The sequence below is a fragment of the Narcine bancroftii genome, chromosome 6 (assembly GCF_036971445.1).
Source record: "Narcine bancroftii isolate sNarBan1 chromosome 6, sNarBan1.hap1, whole genome shotgun sequence".
NCBI lineage: Eukaryota > Metazoa > Chordata > Chondrichthyes > Torpediniformes > Narcinidae > Narcine > Narcine bancroftii.
The window spans coordinates 161,026,667-161,054,289 of NC_091474.1; the positions used below are offsets into that span (position 1 = coordinate 161,026,667).

A 27,623-nucleotide genomic window follows, 5' to 3' on the forward strand; every position below is an offset into this window, starting at 1 on the left:
AAGCTCCTTAACCTCGTACGATAAGGCCAAGTGCATATTCGCACAACCCGCCTTGCCATTCTTGACTGTGTCATTGAGAAATGAGTCATCGGTCCAGACCCTGACTCCATGTGTCCTGGAACTCTCCTTCCCCCAGAGCCTTAAAGCCTTAAAAAGGTACCAGGACTTTTTCTCTTACGATGCCCAGTGGGTCCCTAACTATGCAGACAAGGCCCACCCTCAAGTTAAATCCACCTCTTTCCCTCTGACACCAGAGGCGTGTGTAATTTTCAGCTGCATCAAGGTAGATATTGCCAAGGCTGCAATAATCCATCCCGTTCCAGGTGGAAAGCAAAATGTATCAGACTAAACTCTGGCTTCTACCCTTAACCAGGTAGCCAGACATTCCTTTTTCTTTCCTTACCCTCCAGGGCCCCGAATTTCGACACTCCTCTGGCCCAAGCCATTGTTGAGGCAGTGGAGACACTAACTGACTGGTAAATGATCCACGCTGCTAACTGACAATGTTGTATTCCTGTTCAATAATCTTCAGTGGGGTAAAATCAAGAATGACACAATATTGAGGTGGAGAATTGAACTGTCCACCTACAATTATGATATCCTGCACCAGCCCAGGAAACTCAGAGTGTTCTGATGCCCTATCTCGTGGGACTTGTGCCACCACACAGATTAACTGCTTACAAGCCCTTCACAATGATCTCTGCCACCCCAAAGTTACCAGGTTCTTCCACTTAGTCAGAGCCTGCAACCTGCCATACTCCATTGAAGGGATCAGGTCGTGCTCACTTTGGCAGCACATATACTAAAATTGGAATGATACAGAGAAGATTAGCATGGTCCCTGCGCAAGGATAATGCACAAATTCGTGAAGCATTCCATATTGTTTTTAAAAAAAGATCAGGTCAAGGACCAAAAGCTGCCACATCTGCGCAGAATGCAAACCACACTTACACTAGCCAGACAGAGCGCAATTGATAAAGGCTACCTGCCCCTTTGAACACCTGAGTGTTGATTGCAAAGGACCCCTGCCCTCCACAGTCCACAATGTCGACTTCCACATTATTTATGAGTACTCCCATTTTCCATTTGCCATCCCCTGCTCTGATATGACAGCTGCCACAGTTATCACTAAATTGGATGCTTACCAGGGCTTCTGGCAAATAAAACTGCATGAAGATAGCACAAAATACTGTACGTTTAATATACCATTTGACTGATACTCTCATCTGAGGATGCCTTTTGGAATTACCTCAGCTTCTAAAGTGTTCCACAGAATGGAGCACATCATAGAAGACATGAATGGAGTATGTGTGTACATGGATGACATGATTCTATAGGGATCCACAAAGAACAACACAATGAGAAGCTCATCAAAATGCTACAACATATCCAGAATTATGGATTGAACTTAAACAGAGAAAAATGGCAATTTGGTGTGAAGGAAATCACCTTTCTGGGAGATAAACTGTCAGAGGCAGACATGGAACCAGACAAGAGCAAGGTGAAATCAATTTTAGAGATGTCCAGACCCACTGACAAAAATGGAATATTGAGATTGCTGGGAATGATAAATTTCATTGGTAAATTCATACTAAACCGGTCTTCCAAACAATGTACCTAGGGAAGCTGTACAGGACAAATGTGAATTCTAGAGGACAGACAATCACGAGGAAGAATGGGGACAATTGAAGACCATTCTTACCACAGAAACTGTGCTTTTGACATTCTTTGATGCATCCAGAAGGTCAAAAATATCTATGATACTCAAAAGATGGGATAGGTGCTGTACTACCTCAAACTGTGGGAGACGATTGGAGGCCAGAAGCACACACATCAAGGACGATGACAACATCTGAATGTCTATATGCACAAATCGAGAAAAAGTGTCTAGATCTGGTCTATGGATGAGAAATTCCACAGTTGTGTCATGGTCTACCAACATTCATGGCAGAGACAGACCACAAGCTACTAATAGCCATAATCAAGAAAAATCTCTGTGAAATGTCACAACAAATCCAAAGATTTAAGATGAAGCTACAACATTATGGCTTTGAACTGGTGTATAAACAAGGGAAGCTTATTGTGTTTAGCTGATGAGTTATCCAGGGCAACAGTGCAGAGTGAAGCACACAATGAGAGTTCCACAGAGACAGATGTGAATCTCCATGTCATTCTGATCACTGAATCTCTTCCCATATCTTACATGGAATCCAAGCAGATTGCAACTGAAAGAGAAAAGGTCACAGTCCTACAGAAGGTCATCAAGAATCTAAACATGGCTTAGAGGTGAATATCAGCCATACAACAACATCAGAGCTGTGTGTTGTTAATGGGCTTCTACTCAGACAGAGCAGAATCACTGTGGCAAGAGATGCTGAAAATGGTGCACGAGGGGCACCTTGGAATGGAAAATTGCAAGAGGAGAGCCAAAACTGCTGTTTATTAGCCAGGGATAAATGCTGACATCAACAGAATGGTTTTAAGCTGTGAGACTGGTTTGAAACATCAAGCAAAGCAGACAAACGAATCCATGATAATAACCGACTTACCTGCAGAATCATGGCAGAAAGTTGGGACTGATCTGTTGTATATGGATGGAAATACTTCCTTGCTGGTTATTGATTATCTATCGAACTATCCAGAGATTAAGCTGCTTCTTATTATGTCTGCTGCTTGTGTTAACAAATGTATGAAATAGATCTTTGCAAGACCTGGAACTCCTCAAATTGTCTACAGTGATAATGGACCATATTACAGCTGTAGAAAATTCCAGAACTTCACAGAAGAGTATGATTTTCAACATGTAACTTCAAGTTGACTCTGTGACTCTGCATCCACATTCAAATGGTATAGCAGAGAAAGGAGTTCATTTGCTCAAGAAAGTATTAGACAGTGATTCAGATCCTTGTTTAGCTTCACCACTTGAACATTGCATGCCACCTGCTGAGCTTCTGATAGTACGAAGACTAATCACTACACTTCCCTACTCTGCAGGCCCAAACAAGAACAGACATTTTGAAGATGTTGAATGAAAACAAATGCCTCTACAAGGGAGACAAAAAGCAAGCTATGACAAGTCAGTGAGAAGCTTAGGGCCACTGGCACAACATGATATAGTGAGGCTCAGTGATTCTAATACTTGGGACAAAATAGCTACTGTTCCAAGATCCTACACTTTCAGAACAGTCAAATAGTGAGAAGGAATAGAAAGAGCCTGCTGAAAACACAAGAGACACAGCAAGAACAGACAAATGCAGAAGATTCTGCCTGCACAGCAACAGAGGAAACAAAAGAACTGCACACTAAAAAGTTTGTGTTGAAGATTAAATTGAAATGAATACTGTATTTGTGTGTTATTTTGTTAGATTAAACATATCAAGGAAAGGGGATGGAGTGATAGACTACTAGTGACCATGAGAGCGAGTTGGAGACTAGTTTGTTGCAGCTTATTTGGATTCAAGATGGATGCCTTCACATGGCTAATAAAGTACAGTTGTTTTAAAAGAACCCAAGTTTTTTATTTATATTCAATCTTTTTTATTGGTTTTTATAATAAATATAGTACAATGAAAAAAAGGAAACATAACTGAAAATACAATATCACAAATGTATATATATGAAGATAAAACTTCAAACAGTATAAACTTGGTTCCCACCCCCCCCCCCCCCCCCCCCCACCACTTCCACTGCAGAGGATAAAAACAGGTTTCTTTATTACAATAAAAGAAACATCACATCCTTGACATCCTGATTCACATTGTATAAACAAATTTTACTTCTGCGAAAAATATAACCTGACAAAGTGCTCCCAACAGCTAATGAAATTGTTTTGATAGTGGTTGCTGTTGGAATGTGGGAAATGATGCAGCCAATTTGCACACAGCAAGAAAGTATGAAATTTGTTTGTTGAATGCCAAGAAGCATTTGATGGGGGGGTTGATAGACATTGAATTTAGTGGGAATATATGAAATATGGTGCATGTTTTATCAATTATATATATCATGGATAGTTATGGATTGTCCTTGGCCTGTATGAAATCTGATCAACCAGGATTCACTTTTGGAAAGGATTTACCAGCCTCTTGGTGTGATGGATGAAATTAGTCATAAGGACCTGGTCTTCTCTTCCCTTGATTCATGCTTCTTCTTTCTAAGGATGTCTGATGACAAGCTGCTCAGATACATAACTTCAGAAGTACTATTACAGAAGTAAAAAAAGGTAGGTCAGGTCAAACATAAATGTTCTCTGCCAGCTTGATGCTCACCAACAGCCAGGAGATGTTGCAGGGAATCAATTTTAGCAAGAACTGATTGTTGTCTTTGAAATGACAAAGAGATCAAACACATTTACACCCCCATCATGCCATTAATCTATAGTGCATGTTCAATTTTAGTATGTTACACTTCTTTCACCAATTAATTGTCATTAAAATCACTGAACCATATGTCAGAGCTCACAAATCATTATTCACATTATTACAACTTCAACCACATACACATATATAAATATATAGGATTTAGGTGAGTAGAGTTTGAACAGGTCCAGACCCTCCCTCTCGACCTCCCCTTCTGGAGCCAGCGGCATGGTGAGGTCCAAAATGGCTGGGGTATGTTCTGCTGCAGTGAATGGCCAGACCAAGCTTTGATGCAAGAGATGCTCTTTCGTGCTTCACAGAATGTGTTTGCTAGATGGCCATTGACCCTACAAGATGGTTCGTCTGCCCCTCTTATTTTTATCCTTCAGGGTGTCTAGCCACCCTCTGCACCAGGCAAGCCTGGTGGAGGAGCCAGTTTAGTTGCTGACCACCCAACCATGCAACAGGTAGTACTGGGTTACATGGTATCAGTAGCACTCAGACGAGTGACATGACAGTAATATATATATATATATATGAAACTTTGGTTAATTTGCTTTTAAAAAGCTCTATCTAGATGCCTTTTGCTCTGATTCATCAAAAAATTAGTCAAATCCAAGATTAATTGGAGCTTATGCCAGTTGAATGGGTTCTTAAGCAAACAAAATGCAAAAACTGGAACTACTCAGCAGGTCAGGCAGCCACTGTGGGGAGAGAAAAATAATCCTTTCATATTGATGACCTTTCATAAGAACTATAGTTCTATTGCAAACTGAATGGGTTGATTGAATTCATTTCAAAATCCAATGGATTATAATGTGCCATGTCAGAAGGAAATCCTTCATTTGTCTTTGTTGAATCAAAGAGATCAAAGATAAAGAGGTCTCTGTGGGATGAAATGGAGAAAGGAGTCCAGCAAAGCAGTGATCCATCCAATCTACATGTACTTTCTCCAACCTAGAAAAGCCCAGTTCATGAGTAAGATGTCATGAGAAGGGAATGGACAATGGTAAAGATAGAAGTTGAACCAGAGTATCAGAGAGCAAAGATGTCTCTGACAAGGGTATCACATTCTTTGGCTTGGCTTCGTGGATGAAGATTTATGGAGGGGTATGTCCACGTCTGCTGCAGGCTCGTTGGTGACTGACAAGTCCGATGGGGACAGGGAGGCACAGTTGCAGCGGTTGCAAGAGAAAATTGGTTGGTTGTGGTTGGGTGTTGGGTTTTTCCTCCTTTGTCTTTTGTCAGTGATGTGGGCTCTGCGGTCTTCTTTAAAGGAGGTTGTTGCCCGCCGAACTGTGAGATGCCAAGATGCACAGTTGGAGGCGAGATCAACCCATTGCCGGTGGTCAAAGTGGCAGGCACCAAGAGATTTCTTTAAGCACTCCTTGTACCTCTTCTTTGGTGCACCTCTGTCTCGGTGGCCAGTGGAGAGCTCACCATATAACACGATCTTGGGAACGTCATGGTCCTCCATTCTGGAGACATGACCCACCCAGCGCAGTTGGGTCTTCAGCAGCATGGATTCGATGCTTGCGGACTCTGCCAGCTCGAGTACTTCGATATTGGTGAAGAAGTCATTCCAATGAATGTTGAGGATGGAGCGGAGACAGCGCTGATGGAAGCGTTCTAGGAGCTGCAAGTGATACCAGTAGAGGACCCATGATTCGGAGCCGAACAAGAGCGTGGGTATGACAACGGCTCTGTACACACTGATCTTTGTGTGTTTCTTCAGGTGGTTGTTTTTCCAGACTCTTTTGTGTAGTCTTCCAAAGGCGCTATTTGCCTTGGCGAGTCTGTTGTCTATCTCTTTGTCAATCCTTGCATCAGATGAAATGGTGCAGCCGAGGTAGGTAAACTGGTTGACCGTTTCGAGTTCTGTGTGCCTGATGGAGATGTTTTGAAGGGGGGAGTCACATGGACATGATCCAGTCAGAGTGGCCTGTCAGAAGGTTTTCGAGTTTGGAGGCAATGGAGTTCTTAACCATGAAGCCAACACCAGATAGGTGTCATTCAGCCTGAGGCTTGCCAGACCAGCAGAGTGTGTAGCCCGCGCCGTGTTCTTGGAGGCTGCCTACATCTGCAAGGTGGACTGGTAGTCATGGTGGGGAGCTGGCTGATGGAGGACCTCAGTTTTCTTCAGGCTGACTTCCAGGCCAAACATTTTGGCCATGGCACACGAAGCATGGGTGTAAAGGGTGGGGCCAATACTGTGCACACTGCACTCCACCTAAAAGCTTCTTTGCGCAGGCCCAATGACTTGTCCACGTCCTCCCCCTCAAAAGATGCACACAAACTCAAGCTAGCATGCTGGAACATCAGAACCATGCTAGACAAGGCTGACAGCCACCGACCTGAATGTCAGTCTGCCCACATCGCACATGAACTCCTCAGACTCGACATCGACATAGCCGCTCTCAGCGAAGTCCACCTTGCAGATGTAGGCAGCCTCCAAGAACATGGCGCGGCCTACACACTCTATTGGTCTGGCAAGCCTCAGGCTGAACGACACCTATCTGGTGTTGGCTTCATGGTCAAGAACTCCATTGCCTCCAAACTCGAAAACATCCCGACAGGCCACTCTGACTGGATCATGTCCATGCGACTCCTCCCTTCAAAACAAGCGACGCATCACTCTCATCAGTGTCTATGCTCCAAACCTTCAGGCGGAACCAGCAGAAAAGGACAAGTTCCACACTGATCTGCGCAATCTCATCCAACGCACCCCTACAGCCGACAAGGTTGTCATCCTTGGCAACTTCAACGCTCGCGTCGTCAAAGACTCAGAAACCTGGCCAGGAATCCTTGGCAAGCATGGTGTCGGCAAGTGCAATGACAACGGGCGCCTCCTGTTGGAACTCTGCGCAGAACAGCGGCTTGTCATTACTAACACCCTTTTCCAGCAGAGAGACAGCCTGAAGACTACCTGGATGCATCCCCGATCCAAACACTGGCACCTCCTGGACTACGTTCTGGTGCGATGAAGAGACAAACGAGATGTGCTCCACACCAGGGTCATGCCCAGAGCGGAATGCCATACTGACCACCGGCTTGTTCACTGCAAGCTCAACCTTCACTTCAATCAAAAGTTCAATGTTGGAAACTTGCAGTCAGACGTAGTGAGAGGAAACTTCCAGGCAAACCTCCAAGCAAAGCTTGAGGATGCAAACTGCCTCACGAACACGTCTCCTGAAACCCTCTGGGATCAGATGAAAACGGCCATACTGCAATCCACTGAAGAGGTACTGGGCTTCTCCTCCAGGAAAACCAAGGACTGGTTTGACGAAAACAACCAGGAAATCCAGGAGCTGCTGGCAAAGAAGCGATCTGCCCTCCAGGCTCACCTTGCAAAGGCTTCCTGGCCAGAGAAAAAATGAGCCTTCCGTCTCACATGCAGCCATCTTCAGTGCAAACTCCGGGAGATCCAAAATGAGTGGTGGACTAGCCTCACCAAACGAACCCAGCTTAGCGTCGACATTGGCGACTTCAGGGGTTTTTATAAGACACTAAAGGTGGTGTACGGCCCCTCACCCCAAGTCCAAAGCCCTCTGCGCAGCTCAGACGGCGAAGTCCTCCTCAGCAACAAGATCTCCATCCTCAATCGATGGTCAGAACACTTCCAATCTCTTTTCAGTGCCAACTGTTCAGTCCAAGAAGCCGCCCTGCTCCAGCTCCCTCAACAACCCTTGAGTCTAGAGCTGGATGAGGTCCTTAGATAATCTGTTTCAGAGACAGATCATGGGGTGGGAAGATGATGACAAAAAAAAAATATTTTCCCAGCTCAACCATGAAAAATTAATTGTAGATATTCAGCACTTCGATTCCAGCCTTCAAATTTTAATCAGCTCGAATTAGGAATGAGGTCTGCTTTGACACTGGATTCTACATAGACCATAATACCTCACACTTCCCATCCAATTTCAAGCCCTTCTCCGGGTACAATGAGATGTTATTAACCCTGGTTCAGACAAGCAATTGGTAGAAGATTCAAAATCCAACATACAGCTACTTTCAAACAGAAGGTACAGAAGTATCAAGTCTAGAACTTCTAGGTGCAAGAACAATTTTGATCCAACAGCTACTAAGTTTTTAAACCCACCCATCTCTAACCATAAAATATTCCAGGACCACCAAAAGGTCTGTTTGCACAATTTGCACCTTTTATTTTGCTTGCATTACCTCTGTGAATATCTATCCATTCTTTTATATTTATTATCTCCATTTCTGTTTTGGCAAGTGATAATTTAACATCTGCTATTGTAAATGGTGTTTCTTACATTCCTGTTTGCTTCCACCACCTCACCTGACAGCCCATTCCAGGCACCTGCCATTCTCTATGTAAAATATTTGGCCCGCTCATCTCCCTTAAACTTCTTCCCCTCGCCTTAAATACATCCTCTCGTGTGTGACACCTTTGCCCTGATTCTGTCTGTCCAGCCTACTAATGCCTCTCTTGATTTTATAAATCTCTATTCAATCTCCCCTCAGTCTCCTGCACTCTAGAGAAAACAACCAAAGTTTGTCCAATCTCTCTCCATAACACTGCAGTGAACTGGGATTCACAGGTGGTATGTGGTGCTGATGACTGGCTCCGCCCCCATCTGCTCACATATAACTCTGGTTGGTTTCCCACCTAAACCCAGAACCTTTCCGAAGACTTCTGTGAGACTCTACCCTTAGTAATAAGCTAATAAAACCATTTGTTCTCCCTCCAGTCGTAAGAGCTTTTATTCGCCCTACAAATACATACACTCTCAACCTCTTCTGTACCTTTTCCAAAGTCTTGGTGTCCTTCCTGTAATATGGTATGCAGAAATGCATGTGGATTTCCAAGTATGTCTGAAGTCTGAATCAAAGATGTATATACATATCGCTCAACATGACCTCCATACTTTCATACACAATGCTCCACTCAATGAAGCTACGCATACCATATGCCTCTTTATCACCCGATCTACTTGCATTGCCACTATCACCCTTGACCCACAAATCCCTCTGCATATCCATACTTTTAAGAACCCAACAACTAACTGTACCCATTCCCCTTGTATTTGACCTCCCAAAGTGCAACACCTCATACTTATTTGGATTAAATTCTTCTGCCATTTCTCTGTTCATATCCATAAATGATCCATATCCTGTTGTATTATTTGATCTTCCTCTACACTGCACAACTCCACCAATTTTTGTATCAGCTGCAAACTCACCCACTCATCAACTTTTTCATACAAGTTACTTCACAAATGTGGATCCCAAAACTGGTCACTTGCCTTCAGCATAAACAACAGCCTGACTCTGTCAATTTTGTAACCGAACTCTCAGCTTATCATGGATTCATAGCACCTGCACCTTCCCAGTCAGCCTACCATGAGACCTTGTTAAACACTTTACTTAAGCCCATGTAGACAACATCCACTACTCTCCCCTCATCAACATATGTCACCCCCTCAAAAAATTCAATCAAATCACTAACCTGCCCATTACAATGTCCCAAATCTGACCACGACTTTCTAAAATTGCATAAATCCTAAGCAAGTATTCTTTTCAATAGTTTCCCAACCACTGATATGAGGTGCTTTGAATACTGTAATATAAATGTTAAGCCAAGGTCATCTGTCTTCTTGCAGTCAGCTTGCCTATTTAGATAGATATTGAGCACAATAGGCACCTGATTTTAGTTCTTTTGGATCATCACTCCCTTACCCTATCCCTCACCATCCCCCTCCCCCGGCCCTCCTCATCTATTTCCCATCTACCTCCATTCTTCCCACCTCCCTTCCCTCCCCTCACCTCAATTCTCCTCCTCCACCCACCACCCACCAGACTAGGGCTAATTTCCATTAACCAAACAAGCTGTCAGTCGGAGTCCCTTTGACTTTTTGGGTAAAACAGAGTGGGGTGGGGAAGAGTCATGCAATCTCTGTGTGTGGGGGGGGGGGGGGGGGGGGAACACATCCAAACTGGCACATAGGTCAGGATTGAACATGGTTCTCTGGATCTTTGAGGCCATTGCACTTCTGTGCCCCTTGACTGCAGCAGCAGCAGCCTCTTGTTTGGCCATCCACCATGATGGTCCCCTGCATCCTCCTATTACCCCTGCTGGTAGGAAACATGATGTTACACCAGTCATCCACTGTGCAAGCCATGACCTTGGTGACTGGCAGCCTTCGATCCAACCAATGTTAACCTGCAACAGTCAGAGAAAGTGAAATAGTGACAAAAATGCAAACGAGGAAGGACAAAAGGAAAAATCTTCAGGGATTACTTTGAAAGGAATTATTTTATTGCTTCTCATTCAGAAATTATTTTCTTTGTACTAGGCTGAAAGCAGTAAACCTTCATCAATCCACCTGGTGCAGTTATGTGATGGAGAATTGGTGGAAAATTTAACCAATTGAACTTTGGGAAAGTAAGCTCGATATACTACTTTAAATAGTAATAATGAGTGCCAGGCATATAGAGAAGATAAATTTACCAATTTCAAAATAAAATCTCATGTAGCATCAGAAAATAATTGTTGAAAATGTTGCTTCTTTGTCTTGTCCAAGAAATTACCTCTCGTCAACATAAATCATAAAGAACTGATATAAATTTTTTAATGATTCAGTTTAAAATTATAATTCTTCCCTATCATATTTCATTCTAATTCTTGAGGGAGATTCAATATGAAGGAATTCAAGAAGCTCCCAATCTGTGTGTGTTAAATGCGCCAAGAAGGGTCACTACGGAAAGGCCTACAGAGGGCTCTCTAAAAGGACCGCCAAAACTGCTGTAATCTCTGGGGAAGAGTGGAAACAGCCATCAATCCCTTCTGCCTGCTTAGCTCAAAATCTACCCCCCCCCCCCCCCCCCACCGGCTCACAATCCTTTGTACGAATCTAGCTGAACAGCGCTCCCTGGAGATGAGCAACCTGAAGAGCAGGATAATGCAACACTGACAATGCTGGCCTGGCTGGAGCTAAATCAGGCAAGTAGCCATGATTTAACCTGATCCATGCTAAGTATAGAAGTAATTGGACACCCTATGAACTGCCTGTTCGACAGTGGAAGCTCCGAGAGTTTTATCCACCCTTGTGGCTGAAACACTCACCGCAAAATTTGCCTAGTCTCTAGCTCCCACACTGCAGAGGTACATTTTGCCAACCTGTCGATCAAGGGCACTGAATATAAAGATCTCCCCCTACCCAATCTCTGTGCCTATGTGCTCTTACAGCGGGATTTCCAGAGCCTGCATGAAAGTGTAACCCTAGCTTACAATGGACTCCACCCATCTCTGGTAGTTGGACAACCCTCCTGCAACCTCTCGATGCTCAGAGTGTCCCCATTGCGTCTATTCACCAATCCCTCACCCAACTGCAGACCCATAGCAAACAAGACCCAGCACTACTTTGCTGCCAACAGGTCATTCCTCAAATCAGAAGTACAATGACTACTGCAGGAAGGTGGTATCAAACCCAGCACCAGACCCTTGCGTGCTCAAGTCATAGTAGTAAAACATGGGACAAAGAATCGATGATGCCAAATTATAAACTAACTCACTTAATTGGATGCTTATTCACTTACCAAGAATAAGTTACATGGTGAACAAAATAGCCCACTACACGGTTTTCTCCACCATAGACCTGAAATCTGCCTATCACCAGCTGCCCATTCTTGAAAGTGTCCGTATTTATACGGCTTTCGAAGCTGATGGTAGATTCTACCAATTTCTCCATGTCCCTTTTGGGGTCACTAACATAGTGTCTGTATTCCAGAGAGAAATGGACTGCATGGTGGATGACAATAACCTAACTGCCCCCTATCCCTACTTAATGTCACAGTATGCGGTCACAACTTACAGGACCACGACACTATTCTTGACAAATTTCTCAAAGTTGCCCAGAACCTAAACCTCACAATGAACAAAATTACATTTTCCATGCAACTAAATTGACCATCCTGGGCTATGTGGTCAAAAATGGTGTGATCAGCCCAGATCCTGACTGAATGCACTCTCTCATGGAACCACTGGTCCCTACAACTCAAAATCCTTAAAAGATGTCTAGGATTTTTCTCTTACTCTGCCCAGTGGGTTCCTTGCTACACCAACAAAGCCCAACCTCTAATCAAAATGTCCTCTTTCCCCCTCAGAACAAGCTCTTGCTGCTTTCACTAATATCAACCTAGACATTGCCAGAGCCTCCATGCATGCTATCAACGAATCTAAGCCATTCCAAGTGGAAAGCGGTGCCTCAGATTTTATCCTGGCTGCTACATTAATCAAGCAGGTAGACCCGTTGCCTACTTCTCCCGCAACCTTCAAGGCCCTTAAATATGATACTCCTCAGTTGAGAAAGAGGCTCAGGCAATTGACTGAGCTATTAGACACTGATGGCATTATCTAGCAGGTAGACGATTCACCCCAGTCACTGACCAATGATCTGTGGCCTTCAGGTTCAACAACCAGGCTCATAACAAAATTAAAAATGACAAAACACTCCACTGGAGATTGGAACTATCCACATTCAACTACAACATTCTGTATCACCTGGGCAAACTCAATGAACCCTCTGACACCCTATCAAGAGATACTTGTGCCTCTGTAAATTTCACTCAACTCCAAACATTACCCAATCCACCCTGGGGTAACAAGACTCTACCACTTCGGGAAATCACACAACCCCCTCCCCCCACTCTGTTGATGAGGTTTGCGCGGTCACTCATAATTGCCTAATCTGCACAGATTGCAAACCAGTTTTACCAACTACCATGCACCAACCTTATCAAATCCACCCATCCCTTTGAACATCTCAGTATCAACTTCAAAGGGCCCCTACCTTCCACCAACATCAATATATACATCCCCACCATTATTGACAAATTCCCCCTCTTCCCTTTAGCAATTCCCTGAAAAGACACATCCTCCGCTACAGTGATCACTTCTTCTCCCTCTTCGGTTATCCAGAATACATACACAGCGACAGGAGATCCTCCTTCATGAGTGACAAACTCCACCAGTACCTACTGGCCAGAGGCATTGCCAGCAGTCGTACCACTAGCTACAACCCACAAGGTAACAGATAAGTAGAGAAAGAAAACTCCACAATCTGGAAGGCCATACTCCTTGCTCTCAAAACTAAACATCTACCTGTTTCCTGCTTGCAGGAACTTCTCCCAACTGTGCTATATTCCATCTGCTCCCTCCTTAGCACAGCCACCAATGTGACACCTCACGAATGTATGTTTTCCTTCCCAAGGAAATTGACTACTGGAAAGACTATGCCTAGCTGGCTCACAACCCTTGGAACTGTGCTGGGCTCAAGCATCATGTCAGACCCCACAGATCAGATCCATTAGTTGAATGAGTTCAATTCCTTCATACCTTTGTCATTTTTCCAGACGGGAGGGAGGACATCATGTCTGTCCGATACCTTGCACCAGCTGGGTTGTCCGAGTCACCACTTCTACCTCAAACACCTAGCCCACCCTCACAAGTACCACATGGTCCCCAACCACCTAACTCTCATGGCCATGGGGATGAACAATTGTCGACTCCACTGAGGGGCCCTTCACCCTGCCACACCCATTTTCTTCTACAAGTATCTAACCATACTCCGACAGATGATGGTGCTGAACATCCACCCATGATGCCATCATTTCCACCATCCCCTATGACACTGACCTTCTCCAACTCGTGTATCACCACGACAAGAGTCTCCATCTCACCACCATAGGAGCTGAGATGGACCAGATGTCACATCAAACTGCTGGACAGACTCAACCTGTAATTGTAACTACTAATACTACTTGTGTACTCTTAATTTAGCCTTTAGTCCATTATTTGACCAGTCTGTCATGGCTGGCTTATGTTTTTAAAAAAGGGGGGGTGAGTGTTGTGATCCTTGTTATTGCATGCTTGCATGTAGAATGTTGTTGCTTGTAGTTGTTCACTGCTAGCTGGTATGGAGGACCAGTGCTATAGGCTGACTAGGGGGAAATAGCTACTTTGCTTGCATTCAAGTGTTCCTGTTCCCTGCTCTCAACTCAAATTGGGACTAGCCTCATAGATGGCGAACATTGCCATGTTCTTGCTAATAAAAGCCTATGTTAGTTGCATAGCTCCCATCTTGTGAGTTATTGACTGTGGTTCAATATTAATTTAATACAATTAATACATTTAGGACCATAGTTAAATTTCTCTAACACATTAAATAAGTAATCCCATTCTACTCTGTCAAATGATTTATCAGCATCCAATGAAATAATACATTCAGAAGGAGTAACAGTAGATTTAAATAAGATATTTAACAGGTGAAGGATATTAAATTGTGAAACAACCCTTAATAAAGTCAGTTTGATCTTCAGAGATAATAAGGAGTATCTAATTTTCTAACCTACAGGCCAAAATCATAGACGATATCTTAGTATCAACATCCAACTGACTTTCCTAGTTCCTTAACTTTGGTATCATGCATTACAAAAGAAGACCATAGCTCTTCAAAATTTTTGGTGACTAGAGCAAGAGTATTTTTAATCTCTTTTCCATCATTTTTACATTCTTTGTCATCTTTCCTCAGGTCTTTAATATATTCCATCATTGTAAGGACAGAGGTAATGGCTTCTTCTTCTTTTGTTCCATGAGCAGTCATAATGAACGTATGTGAAAAGAAGGTATTATGAATAAAAAACAAGGAAAAAAAATCAAAACATGGGAACTGGAAAACTAGAAAAAGTTAGGAGCAACTAAAAGAGATTGTCATGCTGTAGGAAACTCTCAATGAGGTTGATCCCTGGAATGTGAGATTGACAGCTGGATTAATCTTGAAGGAGAATTGGGCTTCTTCTCACAGACTTTATTAACATTGCTGTAAGAAAGCTCTTTAGCAAGTCACATATTTTAATAAATGTTAAGCGAGTATATTTTTATTGCTCTCCATCTGATCTTTCTAGTACATGATTTCCAGTGCATTTTTACTGCTTGAATAGGTAGGATTCAATTGCCGTGTTGACAACTTTTGATTGCCAAGTATCAAAGTAAAACATAAATGGTTGTATAGAGTTAAGTTTTCATCCAGATTCTTCAATGTTCATCTGTATCACCATAAACAATTTTATATTTTTAAATAAACATCCAAATCTGAAGTCTAAAGCTATACACTGCAGTCAATAATTTATAATTAAATGGTTTTAATGTTAGAAATAAAACAAATTTAAATTACCCAATAGTCATTTTTTCAAATATCTACAAGTCAGACATTTTGTTTAGTCCAAGCTCTCTGATTTTCCACACATTTCATAAACAAGTATTCTTGAATTACTTATTGATTTTCAATTTTCTCATAGAGGCTCAATATCAATTATTTATGATAATTTGATGGACTAGTTAAGATCGAGAGTGATTGGTTGAATGACTGGGATTTGTCACTTCCAGATGAGGACTGGGATATTTTTTCTAAATTTGATGAATGAGTCCTCCTTCTGTTTGTTACAATTCAAAGTGGTGCCTAAAGTTAAAGTATCTTGCTTTTATTCTGATAATGATCCATTAAGTGATGAATGTAAAATTTTTGAGGCTTAATTGTTTTGGGCTTGATCTAGTTTAGAATATTTTTGGAAAAATTATTTTCAAACTTTATCAGTCATTTTAAGGTCAAACTAGAACCAGGCCCCTTAATTTGCTCCATTTGGTTGTTCTCAAGAAGAGGAAGTACTATTGATGCCATTTCAGAGGCAAATTTTGGCTTTTACCTCATTGATAGCTCAACGGGAAATCTTGTTGAAATGGAAAGACAGCACTCCACGGTTACTGGAGGTCATGTCCTTCTTAAGTTTATTTAAAAAATCAGATATAATGTTAAAGATGTAAAGGTGAATTTTTATAAGACTTGGGGCCATTTCATGGAGTAGTGCCACAATTTAAAGAATTAGGGTGTTTGGATGCTCCTGAGTGGTGATGACTGGTTTCTGAATATCATCTTTTGTTTCCTACATATGTGGCAATGTCCTGAAGAGATCCAATACCAATTCCTAAAGAGGTTCAGACAGGTTAACTACTGATGTATTTTCCCTCTGAACTCCATTCTCCAGCCTTCTCCTAATAAGAAATAGGAGCAAGAGTAGGCCATCCAATATGATCATGGCTGATTTGATGATCATCACCTACCTGCCTTTTCCCCATACCCCTTAATTCCCCTACTTTGCAAGAATCTATTTAACCTTGACTTAAATAAATTCACTGAGGTCACCTTCACTGCTTCAATGAGCAACAAATTTCAGATTCACCACCCTCTGGAAAAAGCAGTTCGTTCTCATCCTAAATCTACTACCCTGGATCTTGAGGCTGTGACCTCTAGTTCTGGTGTCCCCCACCAATGGAAACAACTTACCTAATTCTATCTTATCTATACCTTTTATAATTTTATACATTTCTATAAGATCCCCTCTCATTCTTCTAAATACAAGCAAGTACAGCCCCAGACGACTCAATCTCTCCTCATAGGCTAACTCTATCATCTCTGGAATTAATGTCTTGAGCTTTCCTCCAAAACCAGTACATCCTTCCTCATGTAAAGAGACCAGAACTGCACTCAGTACTCCAGATGCAGCCTCACCAGTACCTTGTGCAGTTGCAGCATAACTTCCCTGCTCTTAAATTCAATCCCTCTAGCAATGAAGGCCAGCATTCCCTTTGCTTTCTTGATAGCCTGCTGCACCTGTAAACCAACCTTTTGCAATTCATGCACAAGCACGCTCTAGTCCTTCTGTACGGCAACGTGCTGCAATCACTTGCCATTTAAATAATAACCTTTGATCACCATTACTAATCAAGAATTTATCATACCTCACTTTCAATAAATCCAAAGGCTTGGCCTCCACAAGCATCTGTAGGAACAAAATCCAGATTCACCACCCTCTTCTAGATTTTTCCTCATCTCGGTTTTAAAGGGAAATTCTTCTTTTCTAAGGCTATGTCTTCTAGTTGTAGACTCTCTCACTTCTGTGAACTGTCCTGCCACTGTTTACTCTATCTTGCCCTTTCAATATTCAGAAGGTTTCAATGAGATGAATATCCAGTGAGCACAGGCTAAGAACCATCAAACACTCCTCATGTTAACCCTCTCATCCCTGGGTCCAATTTCATAAACTTCCTCTGGACCCTCTGCAAGCCAGTGCATCCTTCCAACGTATGGGGCCCAAAACTGCTTATGAAACTCCAAATGTGGTCTGGCTAATGCCTTGGAAAGCCTCAGCATTACATCCTTACTTTTACATACCTTGAGAAAGGGCTCAGGCCTGAAATGTCAGTTATACATTTTAACCTCCTATGGATGCTGCAAGGCACTGTTTTTCTTAGCATTTCTGTGTTTTTAGTCCTCTTGAAATAAATGCTAACATTGCATTTCCTTTTTTTTTTTAACTACCAACTCAACTTGCAAGTTAACCTTCAGGGACTCCTACACTAGGACTTCCAAGTCCCTTTGGACTTTCACTTTTTTGAATTCTTTCCCCATTTAGAAAATATTCCTTCGACCAAAGCGCATGGCCATGCATTTCCCTAAACATCTGCCACTTCTTTCTCCAATCTTCAAACCTGTCCAAGTTGCTCAGCAAACACCTTGCTTCTGCAACATGACTCAGCTCTTTATCAATCCTCAAATCATTTCTTGCAATCTTGCAGGCCCCGGTGTCCTCTCTGTCTCTGCCATACCTCAAAGTGGAGAGTCCATGATTGGCAGTCCAGCCTAAAGTGCCCAATCCTGAAATCTTACCCCCAGAATGCCCTGATTAAGGGCTTTTTAATACCATATTAACTGCTTTAATTAGTTTGAATGATCAGAGACAAAAACAGAAGTAGATTCAAATTATTAAATCAGAAAATATAATTTAAATAAAAAACCTTCAAAATTTGTTTGTGAGAGAAAGCTGTTAAGTAAAAAAAAACACCTTATCTGCACATACCTTGTCAATCAGCTCAGACATCCCATTCAGTTGAATGGGCACCACTTCATCTACTATCCACAACTAGCATAAAGCAAAAGGAATGGATGCCCTCAAGTCAATCAGACTTGGTGCAGAACAATAGCATTGAGGAACATCAGCTAGGCAGCTGACTTTCACTTTTTCCAGATTTCTACCATGCAATGCACATAAGTCAGAAATACTGGTTCACAGAGCCGCCAGCCAACAAAGAACCCAATCAAGCTGAACTATCAGAATAATTATGATTCTTATTGAATCAAAATAGTCAATCAATTACATTTCAGAAAAGAGATCACTGCAATAATACAAAAAAATTAAATTCATTTTCAAATGAACTTCAAGTGTTCTCAGTTTTCTTCATATTCATAGTTTCCACACTATTCTTACAATTATCTGCCAATAATAATACTTTTAAGTAAATATGATTTTCCCAAGGAATATCTTAATTTAAATTTTTAATTATAAATTTAGAACCACAAAAAATATGGATGATTAAAAATAATACAAATCAATACAAATACATTTGGCATAAGAAAAAAAGAAAGAAAAAACCCATGTACCACCCCTTCCCCCTCTATCTCCCTACTAAAGAAAATAAAGGTAAGAAGGGGACAAGAGACCCTCAACAGGGATGCCTATTTAAAATTTCTTATAGTATACTGAGTCCTTAAGGAGAAAGGGAAGGTCAGTGCTTCATTTAAATATTTATACTCATATTTTGTAAATATGGGCTTCATACCTTCCAAAATGTATTTGTCTCTTAAATTATAATTAATTTTCTTAAGTGATATACAACTCCAAACTTCAGCATGCCATCTTTCTATACTCAAAACTGCATCAGACTTCCAGGTTATGGCAATACATTTCCTTGCTATTGTTAAGGCAATTTGAACAAACTTCTTTTGATGCATATTCAATTTCAACTTAGGTACAACACCCTTAACATCACTCTATAACAATAACGCTGGATCATGTGGGAACTTATTTCCAATTATTTGTTCCAATAAATTATCCATTCTAACCATTCTATTAAAAGAAATCAATTTCCCTGCTTCAAAAACATCTTATATCTTGTTGATTCCTTGACACTGCCAAATCTTTAAAAATGTATTTCCCATGGAAAATTGAATCACTTGATTCTGGAATAATGGTGTTTTTCCAGACAATAAACCTCCTCCCCTAATTTCTTTATCAACCTGTTCAATTCAATGTTTCAATGTAGGAGTTTCTCTATTCATTGTTAACAACCTTAAATTCCATTTATAAATAAAATAATGTGAACTTGGTTCCCCTATTTTACTAAGTTCTATATACACCCAAGATGGAATTTTATTTAAATCATGTATTACATTAATAAAATGCAACTCGGCTTCTTTATAACTCATAAAATTAGGGAGCTGCAAACCCCCTGCATTGTAATTCCACATTAATTCATTCAAGAAACTCTTGCTATCTTTCCTTTCCATAAAAATTTCCTAACACATGCATTTAATTCTTTAAAGAATTTTTGAGGAATTGATTGAAAAATATATTTGTATTCTAGGAAAAACATTTACCCTAACACAATTTACTCTACCTATTAAAGTAATTGGCAATGTACTAAGTCTTTCCAAATCTTCTTTTGGGGTGGTGAATCTGGTTATTTTGTTCCTACAGATGCTTGTGGAGGCCAAGCCTTTGGGGAGAATAATTTAATAATTTTAAAATTCCACTTCCACGCAAATACCCAATTATTTTATTCCAACATTTGGCCATTTAAAATCAATTCATTCCTTACATTTTACATAAGCCCCCTCTACTAAAGGCAGTTTTCCCCCCAATTATACTCCATATTCTTTTAATCTAAATTTAAGTTTGTCGCAATGAGTTTAATGGATCTGTTAAATAAATCAAAGCATCTTCCACAAACAAACTTATTTTGTGTTCTTCCTGATTCACTTTAATACCTTTTTATCTTTAAATCCTGTCTTATTAATTCAACAAAGGGTTCAATTGCTAAAACAAATAAGCTGGTGACAGTGGACAACCTCATCTACTTGATCTAGTCAATCGAAAAGTGGTTGAGATTTGACCATATGTCATTATTTTCACAGTAGGGTTCTTAAATATTATTTTAATCCTATCAATAAATATTGACCCTAACCTAAATTTTTACAAAACTTTAAAAAGAAAATCTCATTCTAATCTATCAAATGCTTTTTCTGCAACTAAAGCCACTGTCACATTCATGTCACCCATTTTTTGAACTAAATTTATTAAACTATCAATTTTGCCACATTATCTGCAGATTTCCTATTTTTAACAAATCCAGTTTAAACCATATGTATTAACTTCAGTAAATATTTTATCAATCTATTTGCTAACACTTTAGCTAATATCTTATAATCATCATTTAATAATAAAATCGGTCTATATGAAGCTGGTTTCAACAGATCTGTATCTATCTAATAATTGCTGTTGAAAAGGAATCCAGCAGAGAATGTGTTTTCAATGCTTGATTTAATACCTTGTCGCAAACCGTTACTCAAAAGAAGAAACACACGTAATGTGGTCAGGTTAAGCTCTGAGTTTTATTAGGGCTCAGGCCCGACTTTTATATTGAACTGTTCCCGCTGTGGCCCACTTTGGCTGACATCACAACATGAATAACAAAAGTAGGTTTCCCATTCGTGGGTACTTTTTTGCATAACAATGTAACAATGCTCTTCTTCCCCATGCGCTCTCTGTCTGTTGGCTGTGCAGCAAGGCCAATGCCATTTTGGGGTCGCTGGCCTTTAAGCTGCCCTTGCCGTTCACCTGCCAGTTCACTTGTTTGGGCTAGTGACACTGCGCGGGCTGCTGGCCTTTGGTTGCACTTGCCACCCGGAGCACTGGCTTGATCGCCATGGCTGTAGGCCACCACAACCTCCATAAAAGAAGGTATCGAAATATCCTTAAATTTTTTTAAAAACTCTATAGGAAACGCATTTTCACCCTGGCTAGTTACTACTTTATATAAATTCATTACCTCAATGACTTGCTTTGCGATAAAAGGAGAATTCAAATCTTTTCCCTCCTGAGCATTCAAACTAAGTAAATCTATTTGAGATGAAAACGTATTAATCTTATTTTCATCTTGAATTGATCTGATTGATATAATTGAGAATAAAATTCCTTAAAAGAATCATTTATTTCTTGTGGTTTATCTGTAATAATCCCAGAATGTTTTTTTTAAATTGCATTAATTGTTCTCGATACCTGTTCAGCTTTTAATTACCAAGCTAAAACTTTGTGAGCTCTTTCTCCCAATTCATAATATTTCTGCTTTGTTTTTTTGAATTAATTTTTCAGTTCTAAATGCCTGAATAGTATTAAATTGTTTTTTAATTAATTCTCTTCTTTTCTTTAGAAGATTTCTTTTGCAACTTTTTCCAATTCTCTTATATCTCATTCTGATTCATCTTTGATATATTATTTCTTCATTTTAATTGAATAATATTATTTGACCCCTTAAATAAGCCTTGAGTGCTTCCAATATAATAAATTTATTATCTCCTAAATTAGAATTTATATCCAATAATATTGAATTTATTTTCTTATAACATCACAAAAATCCACTCTTTTTAACAACAATATTAAACCTCCATCTATATGGTGAAGGTTTTTTGTCAGACTTTGTACATACCATTAAAATGGAGAATAATCTGATAATATGCTAGATTTATACTCAACAAAATTAATTAATTCTACCCTGCAACTGTGCTGATATTAAAAAATCTATTCTCAAATATCTATTAAATTTAGTTCCTCCACTGATTTATTCTGAAAAATAAATGTTTCCCATTTTAAATTATAGTTCTGCAAACAACAAATGTGAAAGTTTTGACTTTCAATCTTACATGTCCATTTGCAAGAGTCTCCAGAATGCATTTGATTGATGCAATTAGATAAATCTTTGAATGTATTCTTATTCAATCCTTTGTCTAGAAATTGAAAACCCAAGATCCAAAACGCAAGATCCAAATACTGCAACACATTTTTATTACATTCAACCAAAGTCAAGTTGATAATGTAAACTTTTAGCAGATTTGATTAGAAAAGGTTTTACCAATGTATAGTCCATAAAAATCCTTTGACATTTGTTTCAGAACATGTGAGGACAATGTGACCATGATGCAGAAGAGTTTATTTGCTGGGCTTTTATTCATACAAAAACAACTGATTGAACTTCAGGAAATGTTCTTTAACCGCTATGTAAATGAAGACCTATTACCTAAGAGAAAGTGCAGAGTTTATGGTGAGGAATAGAGAGGGAAAAGATTACTAAAAATTGTGATTTTGATCGCCATTGCTCAATTTAGTTTTGCAGCATTCATTTTGCAAAGTTAATAAAAATGAGATTTATTTAGAATTGTTATGCAAAATGTTAAAATTTTTCGAGAAAGTTGTAACATTCTAATCTGAGTTAAAAAGAGTGCCAACAATCTGTTGCCTTAATTTCCTGGCACATAATGAAGAAAAGAGTCTTCACTAAAAAGACAAATATTAATAATCCCAAAAATTGTGTTGAATCTTATAATTTAAATAAACATCATTTTTAAGAATGCACAATTAAGTGAACAGGTGGAAAGCAATCAAAGACTAATAAATTTCACTCAGATATTGAACAATTTCATTGTATCAAAAATAATGTTACATTTTACAAACAGTTATAAAGTTTACTGTCTCTTTACCACAACTAATCATTATTAATTTAATAACTAATTGTTATTAATCATTTGAAACAGAGCATAAATTTCCAGCAATAATTCAGGTAAAAGCTATTTGCACAAATAAAGTTACATTAACTGGTCAATTTTGGAAAGATGGCAAATTTGAAAAATGTCTTAAACTGCATAATTCAAAAAACTGGAATGTTTTAACTTAAGTATATTGTAAATACAATGACAATGAATTCCAGTACATCCATTTCCACAATCACATTACATTAACTGTGCACAATATTACAGAATGACTAACTGTTCGACCAAAAGTTAGCAACTTCACAAATTATCTTTATATACTTATCAGGTATACATCATGTGCTTTAAAAAAGTTCATTTTGAAATTCAAAAATATGAGGAAATATTCAAATGACAAGCAGGTCAAATATGTATTTTTAAAATAATGAACTACCTCTGTTGCAAGTAACATTCTAAACAATAAAAGTGGTGTAACTATGTCAAAAACCAAGCTAATGGAAAACAAAAAATGAACATCCAAAGTTTTTTTTAAAATTTGAACTTTCTACAAATTGTAAAAATAGTTCTGAGTTGCCAGCTTAAACAGATCACTCTTCATCAGGAAATTAAATAATATTGTATGTTGCTGAAAGCCTAGTTAAAGGGTGATTTGCAAAATAAAAATGTTTTAAAAATTCAGGATGTGGTGATTGATTTGTAGCAGTTTATCTGTCAATGCAAAATTTGCAGACTGCATTAACTGAAGACTGCACCTCAGGAATGATTACAGTGGGTGGCGACATGCCACTAGGCAGGCGAACCAGCCCCACTTGTAATCCATGCGGCGGGGCAGCCGGCCAAAATGGTGCCGTCGGGGGTTTCCCCTTCTTCTCAGCACCGGGCTCAGAAGCCTGCGCTGGGGGACCATGTGACGCCCGAGTGACATCGTCGGCCCCCCCCACCCCGCCCCCCCAGTGCATTTCTCAGCCAGGTCCGGGCTGGGAGTGTAAGTCCAGCCGGGCAGCCAGCAATAAACAAGTTTTCTGCACACTGAGCTCAACTCATCTGGTTGTGTGTTCTTTCAGTAGAAGTGCAGCTGCCACTACAATTGGTGACCCCAACTGGTTCAAACGTCTTTGAACCCAACATGAGCAAACCTGGGATCAGTGCTATAGCCATCAAGCTGCCTGACTTCTGGGTTCAGGAGCCAGAGAGCTGGTTCGGCCACGCGGAGGCCCAGTTTTACCTCCGCCAGATTTCGTCCAACAGGACCAAATTCTACCATGTGGTTGCCGCCCTGGAACAAGCCACCGCCAAACATGTGCTGCACCTCGTTCAGCACCCGCCCGCCAAAGACAAATACGGGACCATCAAGCCAGTGCTCACCAGATCCCTCGGACTATCCAGGCATCAGCATGCCGCTTGGATGCTGCACCTCGACGCTTTGGGGGACAGGTCCCCGGTGGAGCTGATGGACGAGATGCTCGCGCTCATGGGTGATCACACCAACTGCCCACTCTTTGAGCAAATTTTCCTCAACCATATGCCCGATGACATCCAGCCATTACTAGTCCAAGAGAGCTTTACCGACCCAAGGAAAGTTGCTCAGAAGACCCAAGTGCTACAGCTGGAGTGATTCCCGGATGGACCAGCAGGTCATGAGGCACAGGCATGACCACACCAAGCTTGCCCCTAGCGCTACGGTAGGACACCTGGCCCCTGCAGGGGCCACAAAGAGCATAACCAGGGGCACGACATCCGCTCCGGGCCTCTGCTTCTACCACCAGTGCTGGGGAGCCAAGGCTCAGAAGTGTCGTCAGCCCTGCTCGTTCCAGGGAAACGAGCAGGCTGGCCGCTGTTAATGGCTGCGGCGGCTGGCCAAGGACACAGCCTCTTCTTCCTGCGGAACTCAGTCAGCGGCTGGCACTTCCTCGTCGACACTGGGGCCCAGATCAGTGTCATCCCGGCCACGGCCATCAAGTGCAGGAACCGACCTCGAGGATCTCCCCTCCATGCGGCCAACGCAACAGAGATCCGGAAGTATGGGAACAAGACAGTCCACTTCCAGATAGGCCGGCGTAAGTTCTTTTTTTTTTTTTTTTTTTTTTAATTTTTTATTTTTCACACCATAAATCACAATAGCCATGATATACACTTTTTCTTTTCCACACATTTACAGTGACTTTTTCTCCCTCCCCCCTCCCTCCTCCCAAGCCACCCCCCCATCCCCCCCCCTCTCATCCATTTTAGTTATACAATCTAGGTTGCATTAATTCAGTTAGACAATGTTGTCATTCAACAAAAATACACCAGAAATTCTACTGAGTCCATTCTTTTCTTTTCTTCTCCTTCCATCAACTTAGGTAATGTTTGTTCCCGGTAGGTTTTTGCTATTGTATTTAATGTAAGGCTCCCATACTTGTTCGAATATTTCAATATTATTTCTTAAACTATATGTTATTTTTTCTAATGGAATACATTTATTCATTTCTATATACCATTGTTGTATTTTCAAATTATCTTCCAATTTCCAGGTTGACATAATACATTTTTTTGCTACAGCTAGGGCTATCTTAACAAATCTTTTTTGTGCATCCTCCAAGTCAATTCCAAATTCTTTATTTTTTATGTTACTTAGGAGAAAGATCTCTGGATTCTTTGGTATATTGTTTTCTGTTATTTTATTTAATATCTGATTGAGATCATCCCAAAATTTTTCTACTCTCTCACATGTCCAGATTGCATGAATTGTTGTTCCCCTTTCTTTTTTACATCGAAAACATCTATCAGATACTGTTGGGTCCCATTTATTTAACTTTTGCGGTGTAATGTATAGTCTGTGTAACCAATTATATTGTATCATACGCAGCCTCGTATTTATTGTATTTCTCATCGTTCCAGAGCATAACTTCTCCCATGTTTCCTTTTTTATCTTTATATTTAAATCTTGTTCCCATTTTTGTTTAGTTTTACCATTTGTTTCCTCATTTTCCTTTTCTTGCAGTTTAATATACATATTTTTTATAAATCTTTTGATTAACATTGTATCTGTAATCACATATTCAAGGTTACTTCCCTCTGGTAAACTCAAGTTGCTTCCTAATTTATCTTTCAAGTAGGATCTCAGTTGGTAATATGCCAGCGCTGTATCTCCCGTTATATTGTACTTATCTCTCATTTGTTCAAAGGATAAGAATCTACTTCCTGAAAAACAATTTTCTATTCTTTTAATCCCTTTTTTTCCCCATTTTCTAAAGGCAAGGTTGTCTATTGTAAAAGGGAGTAGCTTATTTTGCGTCAATATTAGTTTTGGTATTTGGTAATTTATTTTATTTCTTTCTACATGAATCTTCTTCCATATATTGAGGAGATGGTGTAATACTGGAGAAGTTCTATGTTGTACCAATTTTTCGTCCCATTTATATAATATGTGTTCAGGTATCTTTTCCCCTATTTTATCTAATTCTAGTCTCGTCCAGTCTGGTTTTTCCCTTGTTTGATAAAAATCTGATAGGTACCTTAATTGTGCGGCTCTATAATAATTTTTGAAGTTTGGCAATTGTAAGCCTCCTTGTTTATACCATTCTGTTAATTTGTCTAGTGCTATCCTCGGTTTCCCCCCTCTCCATAAAAATCTCCTTATTATTTTCTTTAACTCTTTGAAGAATTTTTCTGTCAGTTGTATTGGCAATGCCTGAAATAAGTATAGTATCCTTGGAAAAATGTTCATTTTAATACAGTTTATCCTTCCTATCAGTGTTAGTGGTAGCTCTTTCCAATGCTCTAAATCGTCCTGTAATTTTTTCATTAGTGGATTGTAATTGAGTTTATATAATTGGCCTAGATTTTTGTTTATTTGCACACCTAGGTATCTTATTGCCTGCGTTTGCCATCTGAATGGGGATTCCTCCTTAAATTTTGAGAAATCCGCGTTATTCATAGGCATTGCTTCACTTTTATTTACGTTTATCTTGTATCCCGACACTTCTCCATATTCCTTCAATTTCTTATATAGTTCTTTTATTGATAGTTCTGGTTCTGTTAAGTACACTATCACATCATCCGCAAACAGACTGATTTTATATTCCCTGTCTTTTATTTTTATTCCTTTTATATTATTATCTCTTCTTATCGATTCTGCTAGTGGTTCTATAGCTAGCGCAAACAATAATGGTGATAGTGGGCATCCCTGCCGCGTTGACCTGCTTAAGTTAAATTGCTTTGATACATGTCCATTTACTGTCACTTTCGCTAACGGTCCCTTATATAATGCTTTAATCCAATTAATATACTTCTCCGGTAAACTGAATTTTTGCAATACTTTGAACAAGTAATTCCATTCTACTCTGTCGAAGGCCTTCTCTGCGTCTAAAGCAACTGCTACTGCCGGTGCTTTATTTCCTTCTACTGCATGAATTAAGTTAATAAATTTACAAATATTGTCTGTTGTGCGTCTTTTTTTGATAAATCCAGTTTGGTCTAAATTTACCATTTTCGGTACCTGTTCTGCTAATCTGTTCGCTAATAGTTTAGCTATTATCTTATAATCTGTGTTTAGCAGAGATATTGGTCTATATGACGCTGGTGAGAGTGGATCTTTCCCTTGTTT

General features: G+C 40.1%; 1 protein-coding gene and 1 non-coding gene across 6 annotated transcripts in view; one reads left to right on the forward strand and one right to left on the reverse strand.

Annotated features, from left to right (window-relative positions):
- The first annotated feature begins 778 nt into the window (after nucleotides 1-778).
- Nucleotides 779-885, forward strand: LOC138737803 (U6 spliceosomal RNA). Its single transcript, XR_011341245.1, has one exon. It is a non-coding gene; the product is annotated as a U6 spliceosomal RNA (small nuclear RNA).
- Nucleotides 886-10,161: 9,276 nt separating this feature from the next.
- Nucleotides 10,162-27,623, reverse strand: part of agbl5 (AGBL carboxypeptidase 5) — a 167,014-nt gene continuing 149,552 nt past the window's right edge. For all 5 annotated transcript variants that reach the window (XM_069886507.1, XM_069886501.1, XM_069886503.1 and 2 more), the window contains one exon: nucleotides 10,162-10,542. In XM_069886507.1, the coding sequence (XP_069742608.1) occupies nucleotides 10,186-10,542 (357 nt within the window). In that variant the 3' untranslated portion in view covers nucleotides 10,162-10,185. The remainder of the gene's footprint in view (nucleotides 10,543-27,623) is intronic.